The sequence below is a fragment of the Choristoneura fumiferana genome, chromosome 24, assembly GCF_025370935.1.
Source record: "Choristoneura fumiferana chromosome 24, NRCan_CFum_1, whole genome shotgun sequence".
NCBI lineage: Eukaryota > Metazoa > Arthropoda > Insecta > Lepidoptera > Tortricidae > Choristoneura > Choristoneura fumiferana.
In genome coordinates, this window is record NC_133495.1 from 2,513,944 (window position 1) to 2,539,349 (window position 25,406).

Here is a 25,406-nt window from a genome sequence, read left to right on the forward strand (position 1 = left end):
GGCCCACAAATCACGCCGAAACGTTGGTAAAAATATAATTTCGGCAGGTTGTATCACTTCTATTTAATTTGTTCTTTTGTTCAAAAGGTTTTTCCTTGTATTCCCAAGCTGGATACCTACTTGGACGCCAAATAGATGTTTATTCTGTGCTTACAGTCGCGGGCTTTTGCTAGATTACCTATTTAACCACTGCCTATCACGGTTATTGCTGGCAGCGGTGCATTTTTCTTAGTTTTTCTCGATTATTCCATAAAAATTGAATGAAAATTAATAATATTGTCTGATAGAACACTTCTTAATATATAAGTTAATGTGTCTACTCCAATAATTATTCGTGATAGATTTTTATATTCCTTAAAAACAAATTAATGTTTATAACTGGTTTTTAAAGGAAATAAAAGTCTATAACGAATAATTATTGGAGTAGACACATTAACTTATTATATTAAGAAGTGTTCTATCAGACAACATTATTAATTTTCATTCAATTTTTATGGAATAATCGAAAAAACAAACAAAAATGCAACGTTGCCAGCTCAGCAGGAATAAACACTCTTAAGGTGAAGGACAGACGGACGGATGTACGGAACCCTAACTAAAAAGAATTACATTAGTAGGGTATCGTTAGTAGATCTAAAACCACTCTAAAACCTAATACGAGTCGACATCTTGTAGAAGGAAATACACACATTTCTATTGTAGAAACTGTACCTAGGCTCTAAGATTTAAACCAACGATTCTAGAACCTAATTAGAATATTATAAAGTGGTTTAACATGTTATCCAATAGCGCATAATTTTCGAGATATTCATTATTGCCTATTTAAAGCTAGGACTATCGTCGAATGCGTTGTTCCAATCGATCTGCCGTATTGTTTCTCAGGCACATCATGATATGCCTGGCCAACTTTTAGGTTTCAAAATTTTTAAACCTAAAAGTTGTCAAATGTCACCGTACGTACTTACGTGTATACGTATGTGTCGTTCTATGGCGAAATTAGACAACAGACAGCTGTCAATACGACCTTTTTCTAAATCAAAAAGACCAGGGCACAAAACCTATTAATTTCACCAAACATGTGGCTTCCGAAATAAAGTTACAATTTATTTTTACAAAAATACGGGAAATGAAAAAAATATCTATCTACAGGAGTGAGCTACATTATAGTTATAAAGGCTACTATCGATAAAAAATATAACATGGACCATCCTAGAAAACTAGGTACAGTCAAGGGCAAAGATATCGACACGGCCAAAGTTACAAAAATATGTATACACGACTTTATGCACTTAACATTAAGGCCGTGTATACATATTTTTGCAATAAAGAGTTTAAATAAAATAACGGATTTCCAATTTGCAACATATATTGAGAATAAGTACAATTTTTGTGAAAACCACCGCGGTTACTCAAGAAACAATATCAAATTCTTGTAGTTACAAACAAAATACATTTATCCAAAAGGAATGTCTCCTACTACTACGACAAAGTTTAACAAGCTTTTAAATACAATTTGGCAGTTGATTAACTTAAATTGATTGATTTAAAACATTGGAAAAATATTAATAAGTGAAAAAACAGCATGATTACAAAATTGCAAAGTATAACTACGATACAACTTTTAATGAGATACAGGGTGAACATGAAAAAGCAGATTACGAAGAGGTTAGACATCGACGAGCTAGTCACAACATTTACTGCACTATTAATATTCAAAATACCAATATAGTAAATTTAGCAAAATTTTCAACATAAAATAATAAATTACAGTAGAAAAATCAATAAAGTGTAACAATAAAATCATTTATCAATTACGAAAAATATACATAATATTTAAAAAGTATAATGGGGCTAAAATCGACGAAATGTATAACCTATATATTTTTTTAAATACATATACATGTAAATATAGTCAAATACTAAAATTCAAGTTAAAATTATTACCCCAAAGGAACTTCAACCAATTTCATAAATGAATTAAATGAATAAAAAAAAATGAAAACATTCCATAGGATGGAATACTTTTGAAATCGTATACATTTAAAAAATCCCATTAGAATATTCATTCATCCTAACTGAACTTATTTCAAATAATGTAAGTATATTTCATGAGACGATTTCAAAAAATATTTACTGGTATTATTAGACCGAGATCAGAATGGGATCGATCTGTCACTTTCTACAGTTTGACATACAGTCAGCGGCAGAAGTAGATTAACAGTTGCGATGCTCAAAATGATCTAAAACTGACTTATTACCTTGGCAATAGTCGTGTGTAGATTTTGAACACCGTAACCGCTCATCCACATTAAATTTGTTGCTGACTGCAATATGGAATGGCTCTCAGTTCTACTCTCTCATCAGGGGCTAATAATTTCCAAAGGCCTATTTCGATTTCAAAAATATTCCTTGCTTTTACTTATTACTAACGCCGCACCGGCAAGCGAATGCTCAGGGGAACAAATTTCAAATTTTCCACTTTATTTAGCATCAGAGTCCATGTCAATGAAAGAGTAGCGTACTCCCTCTAAATAACGTGTTCCAAAAAATACCCTAAAGAAATCTTCATCAGAGTCAAACATAGGGTACATTCTAGAAGGCTATGACTTCAGTCAACTGAGATGTAGCAACCTTCTTTCTAAATTCGTAATACCAATTTGAATCCCCCATTCGCTTCAGGATATTTTTAGAACACTAGTAAAGCTGTTGTATTTGTTTTCTATCAACATTTATTGCTTTAAAGATATACACAAGATATTTTTCGAATGCTGCTGGCGAGAATATCGTTTAATATTGTTACCTCTTTAAAATCTCATTCGTAGAACATAACTCGCCCTTTCCACGTTACAAATGCTAGCTGACTGAGCCTATGACACTTGAATTCGTCGTGGACATAACGCAAACATCTCTTTCTAACCAGTAAGAATGTAAGAGACAAATGCTTTATGTCGAAGATAAACGCTAGAATGCTATTGACGTCAAAAAAATCAAGATAAATTTCAGCATGTTTGGTAAGTTCAAATAACACAATTGTAAGTTTTTTTTTTTAATCTAAGATGACATCGTCTACAAAGAATTCCATAGGACCTATAGAAAAGTACCAAAGAAAAATTATACCGGAACTTACCCAAACGATTTGCTGGAATATTCTAGATTAATTTTATGACGTGTAGCTCTGCCGCCGTTAGATCAAAAGTGACAACGGCATAACTGCTCAAAAAAGAAAAACACAAGTCCATATTCGACTGACATAAGAACAATTGTCCACTAGCCTGTCCTTTATCGCAGACATTTTATGACGACGGCAATGATTCCTTTACTTCTGAATCTTAGATCCCATAACTATTTTTAATTTAAGTTAAAGCTTCCAATGACCTGATTTGTATACTGTTGGGAGGTGAGGGGGTTAGCGCTTTTCTGTCTGAAGCAGTTGTTCCATTTGATGTAACGCAGAGCTGTTTTCTAGACCTCTACTTAGACGATAGGATTCCTGTGATATTCTCGCCAGCATGTTTGTGTTGGAGGCCTGAGCATCAGCCCCGGGCGCGAGCCTCCCGGGCGAGGGGGGCGGGTCACTTGAGCGCGCACTCGACGAACACGGCGCGGCACTCGGCGGGATCGCGGACCGCGCCTGCCGCGCACGGCAGCGACGGCGGCGCCGCGCGCCCCACAGAGAACTGGCACTCCGAGAACGGACTCTGCTCCTTCAGCACCGACCTGCGAGGTACGGGAAAGTTAGTTAGGTCGAGCTAGCAAAATTGCTGTGGCAGATGTTCACCCATTTAATCCAGCCATGTAAAACTCAAAGTCACATGTGGGCTAAAAACATAAAGACCATAGGCAAATGACTTAACGAATAATAAAATAGGACAAGTGGGGGATTTCAGAAATAGAGTACAACGCGAATTTTGACATGTCCTTGAAGTTCATTTTTATTATATTTTACGTTGATTCAAATGATACTGGGATTCGCGCTGTCATCGTTCATATACCATTACCTCTCATATTTCGTTTTCTAGATACAACGGCAAAACCTACTAGTCACTGGCAAAATTGTCCTCCAATGGACAGAGCCATATTAAAAAAAAACATCAAATGATACTGTAACGTGGTCGACATACGAGGTACTTTAAGCAATAAACACAGTAGTCGTGTTTAATAAACACGAACTTTGAAGGGCATGTCAAAATTTGTGTTGTAGTCAAGTCCCGAAATATATGATTTACGAGCATTAATTAAATAGTAGGGTAATCCAATGACGTTATAGTTCAGTATTTCCATCCAAAATGTGGGAAAGTCGTTTTTTAACAGCGCACCTTCGATACTATCGTGTTTCTTAACACAAACGATACTGTATCGCTTACTGTTTGTGGTGCACAATAAAGAGTAATTGTATTGTATGTCTACTCAGTACTCACCACAATGCCTCATCCACGAAGGTCTTGACGCGGGGCAGCGGGAACCCGTTGAAGTTGGAGCCGGCGGGCAGCGTGTACGCGCCCATGTCCTTGAAGAGCAGCCAGGTCCCGACTTGCAGGGGCGGCAGGGACGCGGCCGGCAGCACGCAGTCCAGACCGTCGCACGTCGGGCCCCAGATCGAACACGGCTGAGGCTTCTCGGAGCTCGGCTGGTGAATCAAAAACAAAATTAGTTATGTCAAAAACCGGCCAAGTGCGAGTCGGACTCGCGCACGAAGGGTTCCGTAACATCAATACAACATTCATTAGACATTGCAGATGCGTTGCTAACCTAGAGGCCTAAGATGGGATACCTCAAGTGCCAGTAATTTCACCGGCTGTCTTACTCTCCACGCCGAAACACAACAGTGCAAGCACTGCTGCTTCACGGCAGGATTAGCGAGCAAGATGGTGGTAGCAATCCGGGCGGACCTTGCACAAGGTCCTACCATCTGCAAATACCAGCTTGTAATTTGTTATGCAATTGGGGGGTTGAAACGCATGTTATAAGTTGTCTGTGGCACCGTGGCTCTTAAACGGGTGAACCGATTTGAATGCGTTTTTTTTATTTGAAAGCAAGTTTCCTAGCGATTGTTCTTAGACATGTTTTATCAAAATCGGTTCAGCCGTTTTTGAGCTATTGAAGTTTGAAGTGCCAAAACCCCGGGTTTCGCAACATTTTGTTGGTTAGGTCAGGTGTTGAAGGCACTCACGTAGAGCAGCGTGGGCTCGACCTGCTGGTGGTCGTAGAGTACGCAGTTGAAGGAGCCGTACACGCCGTCGTTGATGAAGTACATCGTGTGCGTCTCCTCCCCGCCCGCCGCGCTCACCGACACCACCTGACGACACACATTAATATACAATATTGGCTCTGTGCACGACATCAGCGCCATCTAGCGCCCGCAACTTTTTGGCTCTGATGCTTTAACGTTTTGAAATTTCATCGCGACATTGTGACAAAAATCAAACCTATAACGTATTAATTTATAATACAAAATTACTGTGATACCGTGATTTGGGTGGACAAAAGGTTGTGAATTCATTTTTGGTCATTAAAATAAAATGATGTAAGTAAAATTTATTCAAAAAGTGTGTTATATTTTCGTTATGTCAGGGTTTGTTTACTTCATCTTTAGTTGTACTTTTACTAAGAACAACCTGTCCAAAATTTCATGACTCTAAACCCAGCTGTTCTTATTTCGAGATTTTATCTCCACCCCGTGGGAATATCGGGATCAAAAGAGCCTATATTATTCCAGATGTCCAGCTATCTACATACCAAATTTCATCCAAATCCGTCCAGCTGTTTAAGCGTAAAGGAGTAACGAACTTTACAGAATCGAAAGAAAGTTTATTTGTGCATCGTTCCGTGAGTCACATACTGTTCTGGCAGAAAAATCAGCGCTGCAGGCATCTAACGCCTCAGCATTATACTGAGTCAGTGGCCGTTTCGCTTTTGCGAGGAAACACTTGCAGAATTGCGTACCTATGTAGATATTTTCATGTTTGTAATTTTGTTTCATTTGTGTGTAATTGTGTATATCTTGTTGCATTTCTGTGTTCTGTTACAGCGAATGAATGTCTTCTTTCTTTCTAGATAAAGTTACGGGTTAATTCAAACCAATACGTGACATGACTGCACATTTCATTGAGGCGACGATTCACACTTTGAAATATGGTCGTGTCTTGCTGTGAATTAACCCTTAGACAAATAATATTATATCGTTATTATTAATATTGTATCGTAAACTAGTATTTACCTCTCGCTTGGCGTGCACCATGACGGCGAGAGTGTACGCGGCGGCCGCGAAGTAGCGCCCCGGCTCTGCGATCACGCGCACGCCTGGCTCGGGGAAGTGAGTCTCCAGCGCAGTGTTGATCACCTCTGCCACCTGGACAAACAAACAGCTTATAAAGCTATCATCATCATCATCATCATCAGCCGGAAGACGTCCACTGCTGAACAAAGGCCCTTAGAATGCTACAATGAACGACAACTCGCCACTTGCATCCGGTTTCCCGCAACTCTCACGATGTCAGTCCACCTGGTGGGAGGCTTGCCAACGCTTCTTCTGGTTCGTGGTCGCCACTTGAGGACTTTTCTCCCCCAACGGTTATCTGATCTTCGAGCGATGTAGCCCGCCCATTGCCACTTCAACTTGCATATTTATAAAGCTATGGTCTCCTATTTTACGTCTCGTCTACGTCTGACGTCAGCGTCAATGTTCCAATCGACGTCTAAATCCTGAGCCCGTATTGTTTAAATTCGCTGACGTTTGCGATTGCATTCGCCTTCTCTTTCTACCTTCGTCTTATACCGTGTGACAGAAGGAAGTGGTGAAAGCGATTGTGATTCCAAGTGTGTTAGGCATTATGGCCTCTGGTCAGACCAACGGAATTATTTACTAGATCTGTTCCAGATTACTACTACACTACCATTGTCTTGTGATCGGACTTACACATGAATGCCTTTCAGCTCAATCGGACACCAGAAAGTGGGCAAAAATGGTTTGGTCATTTTGAAACCACAACTTTCATTCATACGAATGTTGCAAGGTAAATTAAAGCTTGTAAAAAAGAATTGATGATACCAATGAGTAGAAGGCGTGAGCCACAACTTTTTCAAGCCTTCCCTGAAAGATATCAATTAAGATGGTATTGTATTGTATTGATGATACAATAATGAATGAAGCATTGGGCTGACCTCCTTGATGCTGGTCCCGCTGCCCCCCGGGAAGCCGCCGCCGATGTCCACGAGGCGCATGCGCGCGTGGCCGAGCGCGGCGCCCAGCGTGAACAGCGCGCGGCAGTACTGGATGGCGCGCGCGTACACCTCCGTCTCCTCGGCGCCGGACCCCACGTGGAAAGATACGCCGATCACCTGTCAAGTAAACTTCAAGTAAACAAATGCGACATACTTCTTCATCATCATATAACTCGACATACTAGAGACTAGAGATGCAACGTATTCGGTATCCGGTCAATCTGGCCACGATTTTTTTTTTAATATTCGGCCGAATACCGGATAGTTGCGGACTATCTTAGACGGATACCGAATAGTAAAAAAAAAATGTTACGATTAAAAAACTGGTATTTATTTATGAAAAACGGAACCCTTTTCGGATCACTTTCGTCCGTCCGTCTGTCTGTCAAGACCATTTATTGACGCCTATCATTCCTTGTAATATCGGTCAGGTAGAAAGATGACATTGAACAATGCGTAATTGAATAAAATATATTTTCATACAAATAAGCGAGACATTTTTGTACAGTCACCAGCACCAATATCTGGCACAACGAAGCGCGCATAAATTTCAGATATTTTAGATATTTTAGGGGGCTGTGATTCGTGCAGCATGAACGTATAGGGTTTACTTACATCAAGGCCGAGCACGGCAGCCAGCTTCAGAAGACGCGGCGCCTCCGCGACGGGGTCGCAGCCGAACTTGATGCCGAGCGGGCACTGCGCCGACGCCGCGTCACAGCGGATACGCAACACCAACCTGACAACCAATGTATAACCATTATTGATCAACAGAAGTAAAAGAGTAATGTCAGAATTTTCTAGCTGGCGCGGGTGCAGTTAGCGCTGCTCATTCTATTTTTCAATTCATAGTATTGGTAGCACAGATAAAGCATTCAGCCCTTTTCCGAAGCGCATATTTTATCGCGGACTCGCTTTAAACACCTCTCTGTCCAACTTTATAGAATGAAGGTAAGATAGAAAAAGGGGTATATATATACTCACTGCGCATGCGGCATATGCTGCTTGATCTTGAGCAGCTCTGGCTCAGAGTCGAAGGTCATAGTGTCGACGCCGGCGCTGGCCGCGTGGCGGATGTGAGACGCCATCTTGGCAGGGTTCGCGAAGATTATACGCCTTAAAACATAATAAAAATGTTCTAATATTTTCGTCATTCATAAGGACGAAGTTGAACGGAAAAGGTCGTGGTTAAAATGCTTTACATATTTATATGCCCGAAGTTTAGAGCCATTTTTATGTCCGATGGTCTACCGTCTTCCGATAACTAGAAACCTGAATCGAGCTCAGAGTTTCTAGAAATTGACGTTCAAAGCTTACGGCTATCATGAGCTAAATCATTGGCGCAGTCGGTAGGATCGCAAACTGCTCTGGTGTGGTGTGGACTGAACTCGTAGGTTCTCATACTCACTCAGGCGCGACTCCGAGGTTTGTGACGAGGTCGATCTCTCCGCGCGAGGCGCAGTCGAAGCCGGTGCCCAGCGCGGCGAGCGTGCGCAGCAGCAGCTTGTCGTCGTTGCACTTGACGGCTGCAACAACAACAGCGTGCTCAGCGCGCTCACATGCACACAGCTGTCTGTCTGTCTGTCTGACTGTCACGTACCGTAGAAGGGCTCGACGCGCGGCATGAGGTCGCGCCAGCGCGCGTGGCGCGCGGCTAGCTCGCGCAGGTCGCACACGTAGAAGGGCTCCTCCTGCGCGACGCAGCCGCCGCCGCTCGCCACGATGTCGCGCGCCGCCTGCGCCGCGCTCCACGCGCCCTGCGTCACCTCCACTCGAGGCTCTTCTTCTAACACCTGCGACACGCAACAGTAAGCAACGGAACTGATAATTCAAGAAGTATAAGAGTTCGCTCGGGGGCTGCGTACCTTCATGATGGTCAGAAGCTCAACGTATCAGAAAGCCGTATCTTGTGCGGTCGGTCCTGCTGCGGTGCCTGGAGGTCTCGGGGCAGCTCGCGGGGTGGCGCGGGGTGCGGGGCGCGGGCGACGGTCAGGTGTCCGGTGGGGGGGAGCCACACGTGCTAGTCCACAGGTGTCAGCTGTGAGGGAAATCGCTGGTCAGTTTTTGAATGGGAATTTCGTGACGCGGCAACCATTTCTTGGAGGCACAAATCATGCAAATACGTTGAATGTGGTGAAGTGTGTGAGGAAGCCGAAGTCTGGAAGAATCGACTAATGAGCGCATTAACGTGTCCCGTCCTTTCAGAAATTTGACTATGTGTTGTGCCACAATGGCGCGGCAATTGCTTCACCAACTAAAGTGCATCAGTAGTAGTATGATCGTGGATGTGGGGTCATTGGTAATGACAGGTGTGGGTTGTGGGTTGTGGAGTGTCTGGCGCTGACAAGTGTGGCGTGTCTGGTAGTGACATGTGTGGGGTACTTACGCGTGTGGGGTGAGGTGGCGTCAGCGGGGCGGCGCGCGACGCAGCCAGGGCGGGTCGACGTTGAGGGCGCGGCGCCAGCAGCGCGGGGGCGCGGTGTGCGGGCTCGTGCGCCCGGCACTGGCAGTCGCGCCGGACTCACCCGGTGCTCCCTGCGACAACACACACGACGGTTAATGCTAGCTCATGCTACTAGGTTCAGCGGAGGACTGGCCACACAGTAGTCTGGCTAGCGGTGGGGGCGCGCCATAATACAGCCTCGGGCACCGGGGTTGTAAGTGGCCACCCGGGCCTTTCCGGCCCTATGACCTAATGTTCAAGTCAGAGGTAGGAGAGGTGTGGGCGCCGTGAACCATTGAGTTTCCCGTTATTTTGTATTGTTAAAAAAATCTCAGTCAACAATATGAAGCTATTAATAATAAAAATATAATATAATAAACAAAATAAAACGTCCACTAGATCTTTGTCCTACTGCACCAAATCAGTGATGATATCAAGGCACTGTTATATCCTGGTGAAGAATTTTAAGAATGCTGGAATAATATCCTAAACACATCTGGTGTGTCGAGTTGAAGTCCTAAGTACAATCATTTGCTTTAATATCTGCCACAACGGAGCGTGCAAAAATATCTGACACTGTCCTACAGGCAATAGCAATAAAGTCGTATCAGATATGTGTTTGTATGTTTGTCCGTCTTTCACGTCGAAACGGAGCGACGGATCGACGTGATTTTTGGTATAGAGATAGTTTATGGGCCAGAGAGTGACATAGGCTACTTTATATCCCGTTAAAATGCAGTTCCCGAGGGAAAAGCGCGCGATAACCTAATACCACGCGGGCGAAGCGGCGGCCAAAAACTAGTTGTCACATATTTAGTCTCATATTTTATATTAGTGACGTAATGGTAACGTATTAGCAACCTTGGAATGATAAGAAGCGAAGGCAACGATAGCGATTTGGCAAGGACTCCCCTAGCGACAACAATCGTACGTTTACATAATTATATTTAAATAAATATAAAGAGCTTTAGATAGCGATGCAGTCATAACATACGCAATTATTAAAATGGATTGGATTGGACAAATAAAATTAATCGTTCCTTGCTGTTATGAGATAAGAGAGTTGGGATGTTGGGACGAATGCCATAATTTTATAAGTCATAATGTACCTAATGTTTGTCATAATTATTGTTAGTCATAATTTTCCCGCTGGAACCATACATTTATCATAATTTTTTAAATGGTCATGCTGTAGAACTCTGTAGGTTAGGTTAGGTTTGTTTTATAACAATTCTGAAAAATAAATGGTTTCAGAGAAAAAAAAGGGTTTGTCAAACATTACCTAAATTACGAGTATGACTAACAATTTCCGACCAGTCGGTATAGACCCAAGAGAGTTTAGTACCGTACTACTAGAGGCGACCCTAGTAACAGCGTTCTTATTTTCATTTGTTTTAATTCGCCATGTTCTTGAGTATATTATATTTGGCGTTATCAATGGCACTAACTTGTCAACTATATCAGTTATGAATTTGTACGTGTCTGATAATAAAAGTTAGGCAACTTCTTTCCTAGTACAAAATATGGCACGGCACGACAGACCAAAGAACTTTCAAAATTTGAATACTTGGTATCTCGGGCCCCATATTAAACATATATTAAACAGATTACGAGTGACATGATACTTTTTAGAATTGAAAATTAGAAAATGCAAAATAGAAATTAAAATATTATACTAGTCTTGTTTCACCATCCATTGATTAGTGTTAACTTTATTATGCGAACAAAACAAATAGAGACGGCATCACATTTAACCGTCACGTAACACTAATCAATGGATGGTGAAACAGCCCCTAAATTTAATAATGATATTTATGAAATTTAACTTTTGAAGATTTAAGATTAACTACTTATATTAATATTACAAGCTATGGATTACAGTTTATTTTTGACCTAGTGGTCCCTGCTGAAAAAAAGGTTGGGAACTGGTTTAAACCAATAGTCAGCCTACTAGTGCCCATTTTCAGGCCTAGGCAATAATGCACTATTAAATTATTGATACACAATATGATTCGCAGTGGCAGTGCACGCCGCGCAGGGATCCGGGGAAGTGTTTACAGTTCTTACGCGACTTTAGTTGTAAGGTGGTGTAATCAAATCATGTGTAATGTAAAATATTCAATCAAATTACAATGTACCCTTTCACATAACTCTGATATAGCTGCTTCGTATTAGCATGTATTAGTTAGTCTGTCTGTGTTATCACTGTCTTACTATAATCATGATGTAACGGACGTCTGTTCATGAATACATAATTTTACAAAGTCTGCTGTGTAATTTAGGTCTGTAATGGCTGTTATTAGTCAAGTGGAGGTTTGATGCCTGTTTTCAATAATTCAATTGCGTATATTTTATTTACAGAGAGAGGGGCCCTATTGCGTAGTTTACTTTGTAAACAAACGCGACAAGAAATTCTCAAGTGCTTTTTAATATGTAAATTACGGCTTAGTAGTTAAGAAGGAACCTATTTTTTTGAAAATATCAAATCAGGCCTCCTGATAACTATACTTGTTTTGGATAGGTATTTAACTAAATGCAAACAAACTTCAGCTGCTAAATTTGGTACATTCAAGGATTTTTAAAATTTTACTTAAATATACAGTGCTTTCATTTTAGCATGGTGTGGGTGATGCACGTTTCGTTTTACTCAAAAAAAGTTATTGCGGTCTAAATATTATGGAAGTATATTTCAGTTGTACCCAGAATATGACTGGCGTAAAATATTTGAACAAAAAGAACAATGTTATACGAAAAAAATTTAACCTATCAGATTTTTAAAATCAATTAATAAAATTTAAAGCACAATTTTGTTAAGCGAAGAAACGTTATATGCATGTAACGTAACACCACAGACTCGTTTAGTGATGGGGCCTAATGGATCTTGAGTTATATCGGTACTTATAAATTGGTAAGTAACGAACATTCTTGCAAACTCTGTTTAGCCTTACTTAAGTGGCAAATAATATTCCAACCTAGTATTTCACAAATATTATCATCAAAATTAGCGTAGTAATCGGATGGTGACATTAATTATGATTAAGATTTAAATTATTAAGTAGTTTTATCGACTCAAGTTTCGACACTTTGACTCTCTAGTCTTGTGATATTGACAGCTGTCACCCGCACCATGCTACAATGAAAGTACTTGTAGTGTATTACAATACAGAAATATAAATGTTGAGATGGTTTAATGGGGGAATTTCAATATTTGAGACCCGACGTTGTTTTGTTTACATTTACTTAGTTAAATACCTATCAGCACCAAGTAAAGAAGGCTGTAAATCAAATTCCTGTAATAATCTAGACAAACTTATTATAATTTGTCTTTCTTAATTGTTAATATTAGGTAATATTTGAAAGTCTTCCGTTAAAATCAGAGGCCTTATTGTCTAACACACTTGGAATGACAATCGTTTTCACCATTTCTCTCTGGCACACGGTATAAGACGCGGTTAGAAAGAGATGGTAAATGCGAGCGCGAACGTCGACGCGTTAGACAATACGTACTCAGACCTTAATTAAACCAATCAAATATCATACATTCCAAGAATCGAATTCTTCGAATCCCATTGATTTAAATTATTTCTAACAACACATCAATCAAAATGCTGGGGACTCGTTACGTCAGCCATGTTGGAATCAGGGTTGCCAGAAAATTTCCGGGGAAACATATTTATCCTTCAAACCAAACAATAGGTTGAACGAAATTTATTTGGTGCCAGTCATGGCATTATATACTTATGGAGGCGAGAGGGCCCGAGCTTGAGCGGGGATTGCGATTTATATACTGATACCAAACCGGAATGTGTATATTATTATGACTGAACTACCCTAACCCGCGGGAAATATGCAGTTTTCCGAAATAAAAACTATCCTATGTCCTTTTTCGGGACTCAAACTATCTGTATACCGAATTTCATCTAAATCTGTTCAGCGGTTTAGAAACAATACCAAAGAAACAAACAGACTTACAAACTTTCGCATTTATAATATTGGTAGGATTAAAACCTTTTAAGGTTGTGATTTTAGCGTTATTAAAGTAAAGTCTGAGTCAATTATTTGAAATCTATTTCTTTGCATACCAACTTCAGATTACACTGAGACAAAAATATTATGTTACTAGCTGTTGCCATATATCTCAGAATTAAATCAATTAACGTGTTTATGTTATGACATGAATTTGAGCTTTTCAGTTAAGTACATATTTTATAGTATCTTTAGATTACTTACCTATTTTTTTTTTTTTGTAAATCTTTTGAGAAAATAAATATCTTAAACCATAATTATATTGTATTATATAAATTCGAGGTGGAACAAATAAGTAAATCCAAATCCAGTGATTAGTTTTTGCATGATACCTTTTATTCATTAACACTTAGACACACATAACTTCGCTTTTATATTAATACGAATGGCAACCCTAGTAGGAGCGGCGCGTGCGCAGGAAATTCGCGGGCAAGGCCATTACCACGGTACGCGACAGATTTGCTTTGCATGGGAAAATTTTGTTTGGTAAAACTGACGGGCGCAAGTTTTCCGTGACGCTGAAATACTGTCTTTTTTATATCAAATTTATTTGCCCGGTAAATAACTTAAAACAGAGAAGACTAGACTACAGTGTAGAGTATCCAGCTAAGGGTTAGTGAAGTACATGTCTAGTGAATAACTTCTTTCCATCGTATTTTGTATTATCCGACAAAATAGGATGCAAAAACATAATTCACTAATAGGTTTACGCGGTCAATTAATGCATGCTATTAGGTACTTTAAATATTAGCTTGTGCGTGAAAGATCTAGTTTAGTGATTTAAAAAAAAGAGCAAAAATAAAATCTATACCGTGTTATTTTTTATATCCGTTATCTTTTAGGGGACAATTTATTTACAGGTCAAATGAAGTTAATTTCTCTAAGACACTCTTGTTCAAAAGATAATTAAGAGTTATGATAATTCATTATTAGCAGTAAAAAAACAGCGTAAAGGCCCTTAATTTGTTTGTTTTTTTTTAAAGTTCTTAACTAATCCGTGTTTAATTCACACATATTTAGCAAAAGAAAGTTAAATATGTGGACGTTTTTGATGTATATGTATATGTGTCACGTCAATGTTACTTGTCAAGTTTGTTGATTTTACAATTTGACAATTAACAATGAATGTGAAGATATTATACCTATGCAAGAAAAAAAGATTTTTATTTTGGAAAAAAAATTAATTACTTTTACTCCCTCGGGACTAAAGTACTCAATTTACTCCCGCCTCGTAAGGCTATATTGACCTACTTTTAGAGCATCAGAAGTGAAAAGTTCGTTATTTATCTTGATGAAAATCCGTTGGGTAGTTTAAAAGAGCTAAGCGTACATACATACAGAGGCACAGACAGACGGAAATAACTTTTGTTTTTGTTTTATAATAGACATTAAAAAATCGATCTCTCACGTCAAATTTATATCGATCTTGCACGATATAAATTTGTCACTAAAATCTAGTTGTCGAATGTGTGTTAATATATGAGTCACGTTCCGTATGTTCATGTGGTTTGACGGCTGTGAGATATAAGCGAATATTGTTCGCGTGGAAAATTTATTTAGTACTGTTAACACAGGTGGCTACAATTAAGGTATTAGATAACGACCCATAATTACATTGTGCTCATCGTTAGCATTACGATTTACGCCAAAGCTTATATTAAAAACGATAAATATAAATTAAATGTCTAATAAACAACCCTTGAATCATTGTTTTATTATATTTCTGCGACTATTTGGAATCATTTCCAGAAAATCCAGCCGTTACCGGAATTATCTGGATATATCCGTACAATTCTGAATTACTTACCGCTGTTTGCATAATTTTAACAAGTTTTCAGTTACCGTCCCATTTGGGATGTTTACTGAACGTCATCTTCTTAAAATGATTTTTACATTCTGAACAGTAAATAATGTCTTATATATTACGAGGAAGTGGTTCATAATTTTGTATTTTAATATTGAATAAAAAATCAACTGGTCGAATTAAAAACAATACAATTGCAATTTGTATTTAGTTTACTGAAAGAAGATGTGATAATATTTTATCTTTGGTTATTATTTAACAATGTTACATAGTTACGTGATATTACCAACGAATTATTAAATTTTTATTTAAATATAAATTAATTATAAAAAAAGATATTATATTACCAAAGATAGTTTGGAATTGCAAGTGGTGAGAGATTGAAAGCAATCAGATGTGTTGCCGACAGAGGTTACGGTATTAATGTTATACGTTGTATAAGCCACATTGGCATCGTATTGTTATATAAAATTTCTCAATTTATATAGCAAAACAAAGAAAAATACCTAAATTGAGTACTTTTAAATATTCAATTCATGAAAAATTATATAAGAATTAAAAATCTTTTTTTATTTTTTGTAAGGTAGGGACCACCACTGTAACAAATAAAAAGCAAATCGCACTGGTCACATCATCTTATAGGTTTGGTCCTGCGATAAAATAATAAATTTCTGATTGATTATTTTATTTTAAAATAAATTTTAACTAAAAAAAAACCTTACCCTTAAGAGCGGAATTCTCAAAGTTTTAGTTCACTCCTAAGCAACAACCTGAGGTTGTTGCTAAATCTTCATTAAACGGGAAAAACGTCGAATCTAACAACTCGAAACTCGAGCGGTTAATGTAAAAAAAACTTGGGATTCGAAATTCGAATGCAACTGTCACTAGAGCGCTAGGCGGCAAACTGATAAAAATGGCAGCCGCCGCAGGCATTTATACAGCTCGTTATCAGAACCACGGGTTATCACGAGAGCTACATAGTATAATTATGCGTAATTTTAAGTAGAGGCAGGCCTCTACGATCGCTCGAGTGACGTCAAGCAGTTTTCTCGGTGTCTGAAGAAGTTAGTATACGTTTGATAAATGATAAGTATCGTGCTAGCTTAATTAGACCATGAACCATGACTTTGTTAAAAAATATGCTATTGGTTGTTTATCATCGTATCGAATTTATCTAAAAGAAAATTGTTAGGTAGAAAGTAACGACGCAATATTTAAATAGCTTTTCCCTGCCTGACAGAAGCAGAATTCTTTGTGTACCTCACAGACAGACAGATCGATAGGTTTGTGGTGTGGTGTACCTACTTCTTACTTAAAATAACATTGTTTTACCGCATATACTAGATAAAGGTAAAGGGATTTCTTTTAGATGAGCACATGGGAGATATTGCCTATTTCACAAGTTAAATTGTCAATGATCGACCTACTCCAGGAAGACACAAGTTTCAATACATCCATGTATTGCACTGCCTGGGGAAGAGATTTAGGCACCCTGCTTAATAGAATAAAATGGCTAGGTTGGTAAACTATAAATAATACTTAGTCAGTCCTAATTCTTTTTAGATTTGCAAGCTAATGTTTTTCCACCCCTGTTTTCCACAAGCAAATTAAAAGAGAGGAATCCTATAAACAGGAAAATTACCATAATTATTTAAACAAGATAATAAAGCAGAATAGGTACTGAAAATACCGTGGCCAATCAGATTTCAGTAAACAAACATAATCTCCTACTTCTAGGGAATCTTCTTAACTTGAATGACGCAATATTATGTTTCCTTACGTTACTAACCAATTTATCATTGAAATAACAGCGTAATATACATTTTGGTTAATTAATCATACAATATATATATATATGTTTTTTAAAAACTGCTTGCGATGTTGTTAAGTAAAAGGATTGTCAAAGACAAATTTTTTACCGAACAGATCTCACTCCTTCCACTTGCTACGATTCTGGCATGCAACTCTCGCTTCCTCTACATTCATCAATCTTTACATGATTGCACGTCGGTTTAGAGTACTCCTGACCCGACCTTTCTTCAGATTTCGTTCTTTCTTCAGGATGTAGTCTCTGCCTACCCCGTTGGGAAGAGGCGTGATTTTATGTGTGTGTGTAGATCTCACTCTATTTGTAAATTATTTTATTAAGACAACTACTCTTTAACCACCTTGGCAGTTTCCAGCCCATTATTCCTGCCCAGGAATCAATACTGGAATAACCTTTGCCCTCCCCTATCTGTTTACTGCCAGCCTGGGGGTGGCTCGTGTCTTGATAGCGAATTAGTCCGTTGAGGATCTAACTGGACGGCACTAGTCCTTGTGTAAACAAGCCTGTTTGGTCACGTGACCCATTTTCTTGAGTAACCACTCAAGATCGCAATTAGGGACTGGCAAGTTTGAAAAATATTTTGGTAAGGAGAAATGCTTTAGAGTGGTTCAAAATACAGCCTAGAGCTGGAACTTGCCCGTTCTAGTTTATCTTTGTACTTAATTTAACTGATGATTTAAACAAGAAGCACATAATTAAGAGGCCATATTGTCGAAATTGTCATTACTGCAATTTTGGAATGTGATTGCGGTAAACGACAGCCGTGGTGGCCTAGGTGGTTTGACCACCTAGCAAGCCTCTCAAGCAAGGTTCGTGGGTTCAAACCCCGGCCCGCACTTATGAGTTTTATGAAATTCATGTGTGAAATTACATTTGAAATTTACCACGAGCTTTACGGTGAAGGAAAACATCGTGAGGAAACCTGCACACACCTGTGAAGTAATTCATTGGTATGTGTTGTGAAGTTCCCAATCCGCACTGGGTCCGCGTGGGAACTACGGCCCAAGCCCTCTCATTCTGAGAGGAGGCCAGCAGTGGGACGTAAATAGGCTGGGATGATGAAACGACTTTTGCGAGATAAGATTTCCAAGGGTTAAAATTCACGAACTTATTTCATTTACTTATCACGTGTGGAATATAATGCTGGATAGTAAACCGTGTAAACATAATCTTAGGCAATCACATCATCATCAGCTATCATTTAACTGTACTTAATAAGAACATCTCATAAATTTATCGGCTATCCATTGCTTGGTTCAGACTTGAGACTGCCCCCTATGATTTCCAATCTTAGGTAGGTAGGCCATAATCGTAGTCATTTTGAGGTATACCTAATACTAATTAAGAGAGATTTCACTATTTTAACTGGCGCAGGTATTTTGTCCGACACTTATCATTGCAATCAAAATACAGTTAAGATTGTATACCTACGTTAAATTAATCATTATTTGCTAACCCGGCAACTACATTATCGCTTGTTAAACGAATACAATATTAACCTTTTTACATTATTTTATTGTTAATATTAATAAACATGTAATCATTTGCGACATGCGTTATCGACTATAAATTCTTCAATGTTTATCTTGTCAAATGGAGTAAGAAAGCCAGTTGAAGGTCCCGAGATCGGAGTCGCAGAGGTAACCTTGGAAGTTCAGTGTTTTTTTAGTAAAGTCCTTGACACAGTTGTCGATTAAATCAAGCACCAATTTCAGTCTGCCGATATGATTCGTTTTTGTTTAATTGCCCAGATGTTACCGCTTCTATTGTAGGTTATTTGATATAATCACTCGGAGTCGGAGTGGTGATGGGCGCCAGCCATATAGCACGGAGAACAGTAGGTACCCTTAGTGTAAGTTTTCGGTTACAAAATAAGTCTCGATCGCGTTCGCGTTAAAATCTCAATTTGTATGGGAACACGAACAGCGCCTCTAGCGGAACGTTTGCGATGTTCGTGTCCGATCGAGACGTATTTTGTAACCGAAAACTTACACTAAGGGTACAGATGACCGTTGCGGCCGAAATGAAGACCCTGGATCGAAAAGTGCAGCGTAGGACGTCCGCCAACGAGATGGACGGATGACGTCGTTTAAGCCGCGGTTTCCTGTGGATACAGGCCGGTTCAAACCGTAGCAACTGGGGGTGTACGGGGGAGGCCTATGTCCAGCAGTGGACGTCCTACGACTGATATTATGATAATGATAGCTCGGAAGGACTTCGGACGGCCGCGCTTCTTCTGGCATACACCAGTCTAGGTGTTCTAAACCATGATCCATTGTCGAATTTCTGGTCAAACAAAACCGCTACTAACATTTTCCAACTAGAGTTAGAATAGGTACCTCTAACCATATCATTTGCACACGTTAACATACGCGTGCCACCCATTTCTTATCAGTAACTAAATAACACCAAGATGATTTTATTGCCCGCTTTATCAAATGCTTATAACAATATTAATTGCCACTATCTAAATCTGAGATTGCTTGTGTCAACAAAGAATTAGAGCGAATGGTAATTAGTCGTCTATAGCACGTCTATGCGGAGTGATATATGATAAATTATATGATTTCATATGATACGACCGCATGTGAGTTCGAGGAAGATATTGACATGGATACCTACCATTGTGTCGGGTTAATATTTATTAAGTTATGACTTTAATCTACTGAAGGCGCCGTGCCAAGCCCTTTTGTTTTGTGTGAACAATGTAATGCTGGAGATTATTATGAATCGAGTCACAGGGGTGTGGCAGAACGAAGCCTTGTTAAGCTAGCATTAGTCCAGGGTACACTAGTGAACTATTTGCGTAATAAAATTATAGTTATCATTTTGTAATTAGTACCTATTGCGTTGTTAAGTCTGATTTCTCAATAATCTTGATGCGTTAGGGCAGAAGTACCGGTTTTGGGCACCTTAAGCCCGTTCCCGCTTTTGGCCAGTTGACATTTGCAGTCATATATAAAAAGTTATAGTATTAAAATAATATGTTAGGTGAGTTTTCAAAAGTTTATACTGAAACAAATAAAGTTTATAATGATTGATTACTACGTATCTTACCAACGTAACGTTACTTACGTATTTATCTTACTTACGTTTCTTGTCAATAAATGTAGTGAGTTTGAGTTTGTATAAATTTATTTCAAACATATTTTTAAACAATAAATGGCCATAAACGGTACAGTGGCCACAAACGGTACTTCTGCCCTAATTATTAGTAGAACTCAACAAACAAACAAGTATCCAATGACATTTAATATTTCTTAAGATTATAATTTGATTCTGTTTGGAAAGGGAAACACACCACCAACAGTTTTGAATTTTCGCCTTTCCAAACACTGCCTATAGCCAAGCAGTCAAATAAACGTAGAGAAATAGGTACTTAACTCAGCTTAAAACTATAAACGGGAAGGCGTTTTTCGCTATAATACATATTGTAAATTTGTTTTTGAATGCCGCAAAAGAATACGTTGTAAAAAGGTTTGTAACAGTCATAATCAGCACCAATATCCAGTCTGACACAATAAAGCGTTCATAAATATCTGATAGGTACGACTCTATTTCTAGGATCGATAGGACGTGTCAGATATTTGTGCACGCTCCGCTGTGGCAGTTAATGCAAGTGACTGTACCTACCTACACAGATTTTATTAGTACGGAAATCAAAAACAAAAGTATTTTTCGATATACGCTCAGTTGTATCATAATTACGCTCTATATCAACTAAATCACGGGTACACCAAGTGTTTGATAAGTACGGCATTGTTTATTTTTCTACTATCTCCGGGTCACGCAGTCAACGGCGGTTTGGTCACTCGGCGCCAATGGGTGAAGGGTCACATTTAGTCTTGTTTGATAAAGGTGTGACGCTGATTCGACTTTTTAGGGTTCCGGAGCCAAAATGGCAAATCGGAACCCTTATAGTTTCGCCATGTCTGTCTGTCTGACTGTCCGTCCGCGTCTTTGCTCAGGGACTATCAATGCTAGAAAGCTTTAATTTTGCACGGATATATATATGTAAACTATGCCGACAAAATAGTACGAAAAAAAATTTTTAGGGTACCTCCCATAGACGTAAAGTGGGGGTGTTTTTTTTTTCTTATGCAACCCTATAGTGCGGGGTATCGTTGGATTGGTCTTTTAAACCATTAGGGGTTTGCTAAGACGATTTTTAGATTCAGTGATTTGTTTGTGAATAATTCAACTTTAAAGTGCTTTCAAAATCGGAAAATCTATAACGGATAAAGTATTGCTTTAAGAGAATTATTAGTATTTTATGAGTAAATAGCAGCCTAAGGTATAAAATATATCTAAACTTGGAAGATTCCGTATAAAATACGAAATTCTTAGAAAAATATTACTTATTTTTTTCGTAATGGCTACGGAACCCTATTTTGGGCGTGTCCGACACGCTCTTGGCCGGTTTTTTTAATTATCATCAATTCGAAAAGTGATTACACGGAGTGATTGCCACGTTTTTAAAGATAAAAACCAATTTATTATGGTTTTATCTTGTTCACGATTAATTTTAGGTATGGCACAGCCTGGGTGAGACTAAGGGCCTATGCTAGCTGATGCGTTTTGCACGGAGCGGGTGGACGTCTATTGAAAACTAGTACCTAAATCAGCAACGCTAACTGTACCCTTAGTGTAAGTTTTCGATTACAAAATACCTCTCGATCGCGTTCGCGTCAAAATCTCAATTTGTATGGAAACACGAACATCGCAAACGTTCCGCTAGAGGCGCTGTTCGTGTTTCCGGATACAAATTGAGATTTTAACGCTAACGCGATCGAGACGTATTTTGTAACCGAAAACTTACACTAAGGGTACTGCACGCTCCGTAGTAGCTATTTACCTACTGCATACACATTTGAGGGCCAGATTTTTTGCCGCTCAGTATATTTTAAAACTAATTGGACTATGCATAATAACATGAATTAATACTTAATATAATTGAATAGATTAATATATTCGTAATCATTAATTGTGTTTCACGAAATTAAATCGTGTTTTTTAAAATATTTTTGCACAGTTGTCATTTTGAGGTTATTTCCACGCCTAAAAATCCTCCATTCACAGTGATTTCCAAAGGAATCAAAAAAATACTTTAATCCCTAGAGAATAAAAAGGAGCTTTAGTCCCGATATGCAGAGACTAAAGTAACATTTTAAGAGCATGAGAAGTGAAAAAATATTTTCATCTTGGACGTTAACACTGGAATCCCTCATTACGCTCAGGATTCTACTTTAGAATCCTACGTTACATTCTGAATTCAATGTACCGCCCTCGCCGTAAATCAAAACAAATAAATATTAAAAGTCTACATTTTCAAAGTATTGTACAAACGAACGAACTTACGTTTATTACCAAAACGAAAGGACATTCATTATGTACATAGCTATATCAGTTATAGATATCAGAAGCCCTCCTAATAATGGAATAATGGAGCAGTTTAATAGGTGCGTAAACACTGAATATTATTTTATTTTGATATCAACTGTTAAATGTTTAGGTAAGTCACACAGAATAAGAAATATATATATACCTACAAAAAAAATGGACAATTGACACCAATTGACCTAGTCCCAAACTTAATACATATTAATGTCCAAGCCCATTGAATCTTCCAATGAGGCTGGCAGACTCACAAAGGTAAAGGTGCACTTAAGCCTCGAAAAAAAAATAGAAGAAAAAAAATGTCCAAGACCCAGGAACAAACAAACAAATCATAAATAGTTAGTTTCAGATGTAAATCCTTAGGTTTGTCATGACAAAGACGCGAGCAAAAGTCCTTGTCTGACCCGGCCCCATTTACTCAAGAAATCTACTTTTCTTTAACCGTTAACCTAGCCTAGCCCTTTGTATCATCTGGCGTAAATAATACACTAGTGCGAAACGTCACGCGAGCTGTTTGGGCTAATGCCAAGTCTGCCACAAACGTAGTGGGGTACGCCTCGATCTGGTGTGATAATGCCATCAAATCAGGCTTGATAGCCACTTGTTGTAATGAAAAATTCCAGTCTTTACAAGAATATCCACGATACAATGATTTTATAAGAAAAGCTGCGTCATATGCCCACAAAATAAGTAAGCGAAAAACTGCTCCGAACGCAGCGGCAGCAAAAACCCTGATGTGTGCGTGAAATTTACACCAAAAAACCATAAGTCGTAAACACGCGTTATCTGATAAATTAGGACAAGCTAGATCGTTGTTTGCCCCCCCCCCCACGTCGAAATCGTTAGAGCAATAAATTGCTCGTTTAAAGATACATATAAGATATTACATAAATACTGTTTCATGTGAAAAATAACGTAGGTAGATCTCGTATTCATTCGATTATGAATATCGAATTCTTGTTTAGGAACGGGATATACCTTAATTCCGTTTCGCTTGCACCAAAATGGTCTTACTTACCCCGTCCGTAGATATTTTATTTTACGTGTAAACTGTACTCGAGTATCAGCGTGAAATTCATCAGAGCGTGAAGTTCACAGTTCACTGGAGTATGATGGGGACATCTCCGAAAATAGCGCGTTCGAATACGAGCCACTGAGCACACTGAAACCTGGATTTATAGCCCAAAATGACCATGCTCTCCCGAGCAGGACTCGCGCTCTCGGGGTTAAGATTTAGGGTAAAAACGGAGAGTAGGTATTTTGGGGTGGATTATTTTTAGAGGGAAGCTACGAATAATAATTCTCGTTACGAATTATTATTCATAGGAGGGAAGGTTAGCGGCTAAACTTAAGTATATATAATCGACCTTCCAAAATACATTCTTGGGTAAGAAAAAAAATATTACCTAGTCCGTCAGAGATTATCAGAAACTAGAGTTTACCCGCGGCTTCGCACGCGTAAACTATTCGATCTGTAGTTGAGGTGTTGTGTTAAGAACAACTATCCCGTGGGAATATTGGAATAAAAGTAGCCTATGTGTTATTTCAGACATCCAGCTATCTACATACCAAATTTAATGACTAAGCCCAGCGTAATCTGGCGCGCGACAATGAATGGGTAAATAGCTTTACAGACTGCAATGCAGGATAATGAATAGATTTCTTTTTCCCTGAATGGCAACACTGGCATAGATAATAGATCGCTCGTTTTTGGCTCGAAATTCAAACTTGTGATTTTATTTATCATATTTTCTCAAGTTTTTCGCGATTCCCAAGGTCAAAGAATCGAATTGCTTTAAAATTCCAAAGAAATAATGCGTTGTTTGGGAGAAACGTATCAAAATGGTGTTGTAGAGCGCCATCCTGCTCTGTCTCGTTTTTTTGTCCCGTTCTGGCGGTTCACTTTTATATTATAGATAGGTCACACGTAATTTTTTTTTATTTTCTGACTGACGGATTAATTACAATTTTTAGGACACTAGTCTATTAGCATTAAGTAAGAAAAAAAGTAGATATTCACACAAACCTATACAGGTGTCCCGTAAGTAGTACCTACGACAAACTTAAATGGGATGGGAGATAGTTGTGCAGGTCATCTACCCTATCTATCTATATAGGTATCTATGTTTTTTTTTTTCAATGTGATAGATCAAATCTTTTCACTGTGACAGTAATTAACTAAATTTACTAAAGATAAATATTAAACATACCTGGAATATCTCCTTCCCCCCTCCCCCTCCCCCTTTATCCCCCTTTAGGCCAGCGCAACGCACCCGCTCGCACCTGCAGTCCTAATAATGCTGTAGGTGTCCATGGACGGCGGTGATCTCTTACCATCTGGTGACGCGCATGCTCGTTTGCCAGCTATTTGACATAAATATTCAAATGCATAAATATATCTTATACGAGTCTAATTCTAGGGCCGGTAGGACGTGTCAGATATTTTTGCACATTCACGGCACACATGCAGGTTCGTGATAAGTAGGAGACTGGGCGGAATATCTCCACGGAAAGTGACGAACTAGCTCTAAGCACAAAATAAAGATCTGTGTTTTGTGCTCTATTTAAGGGCCTACGGTAGCTGGCGTGGTGGTTGGGCGTAGGTACGGCTAAAGTAGAATCCTGAGCGTAATGAGGGATTCCAGTGTTAACGTCCAAGATGAAAATATTTTTTCACTTCTCATGCT

General features: G+C 38.8%; 1 protein-coding gene across 2 annotated transcripts in view; it reads right to left on the reverse strand.

Annotated features, from left to right (window-relative positions):
- Positions 1-1,348: 1,348 nt before the first annotated feature.
- LOC141441758 (ornithine decarboxylase 1-like) overlaps positions 1,349-25,406 on the reverse strand; it is a 72,513-nt gene continuing 48,455 nt past the window's right edge. The window contains exons 1-12 of one of the 2 annotated variants that reach the window (XM_074106607.1): positions 16,217-16,413; positions 9,608-9,756; positions 9,087-9,259; positions 8,822-9,014; positions 8,630-8,747; positions 8,206-8,337; positions 7,837-7,960; positions 7,162-7,338; positions 6,218-6,349; positions 5,171-5,296; positions 4,419-4,627; positions 1,349-3,717 (exon numbers count right to left, since the gene is read on the reverse strand). In XM_074106607.1, the coding sequence (XP_073962708.1) occupies positions 3,573-3,717; positions 4,419-4,627; positions 5,171-5,296; positions 6,218-6,349; positions 7,162-7,338; positions 7,837-7,960; positions 8,206-8,337; positions 8,630-8,747; positions 8,822-9,014; positions 9,087-9,092 (1,362 nt within the window). In that variant the 5' untranslated portion in view covers positions 9,093-9,259; positions 9,608-9,756; positions 16,217-16,413 and the 3' untranslated portion in view covers positions 1,349-3,572. Of the gene's footprint in view, positions 3,718-4,418; positions 4,628-5,170; positions 5,297-6,217; positions 6,350-7,161; positions 7,339-7,836; positions 7,961-8,205; positions 8,338-8,629; positions 8,748-8,821; positions 9,015-9,086; positions 9,260-9,607; positions 9,757-16,216; positions 16,414-25,406 lie in introns of those variants that run through there. The other variant, XM_074106608.1, reaches the window with a different exon arrangement.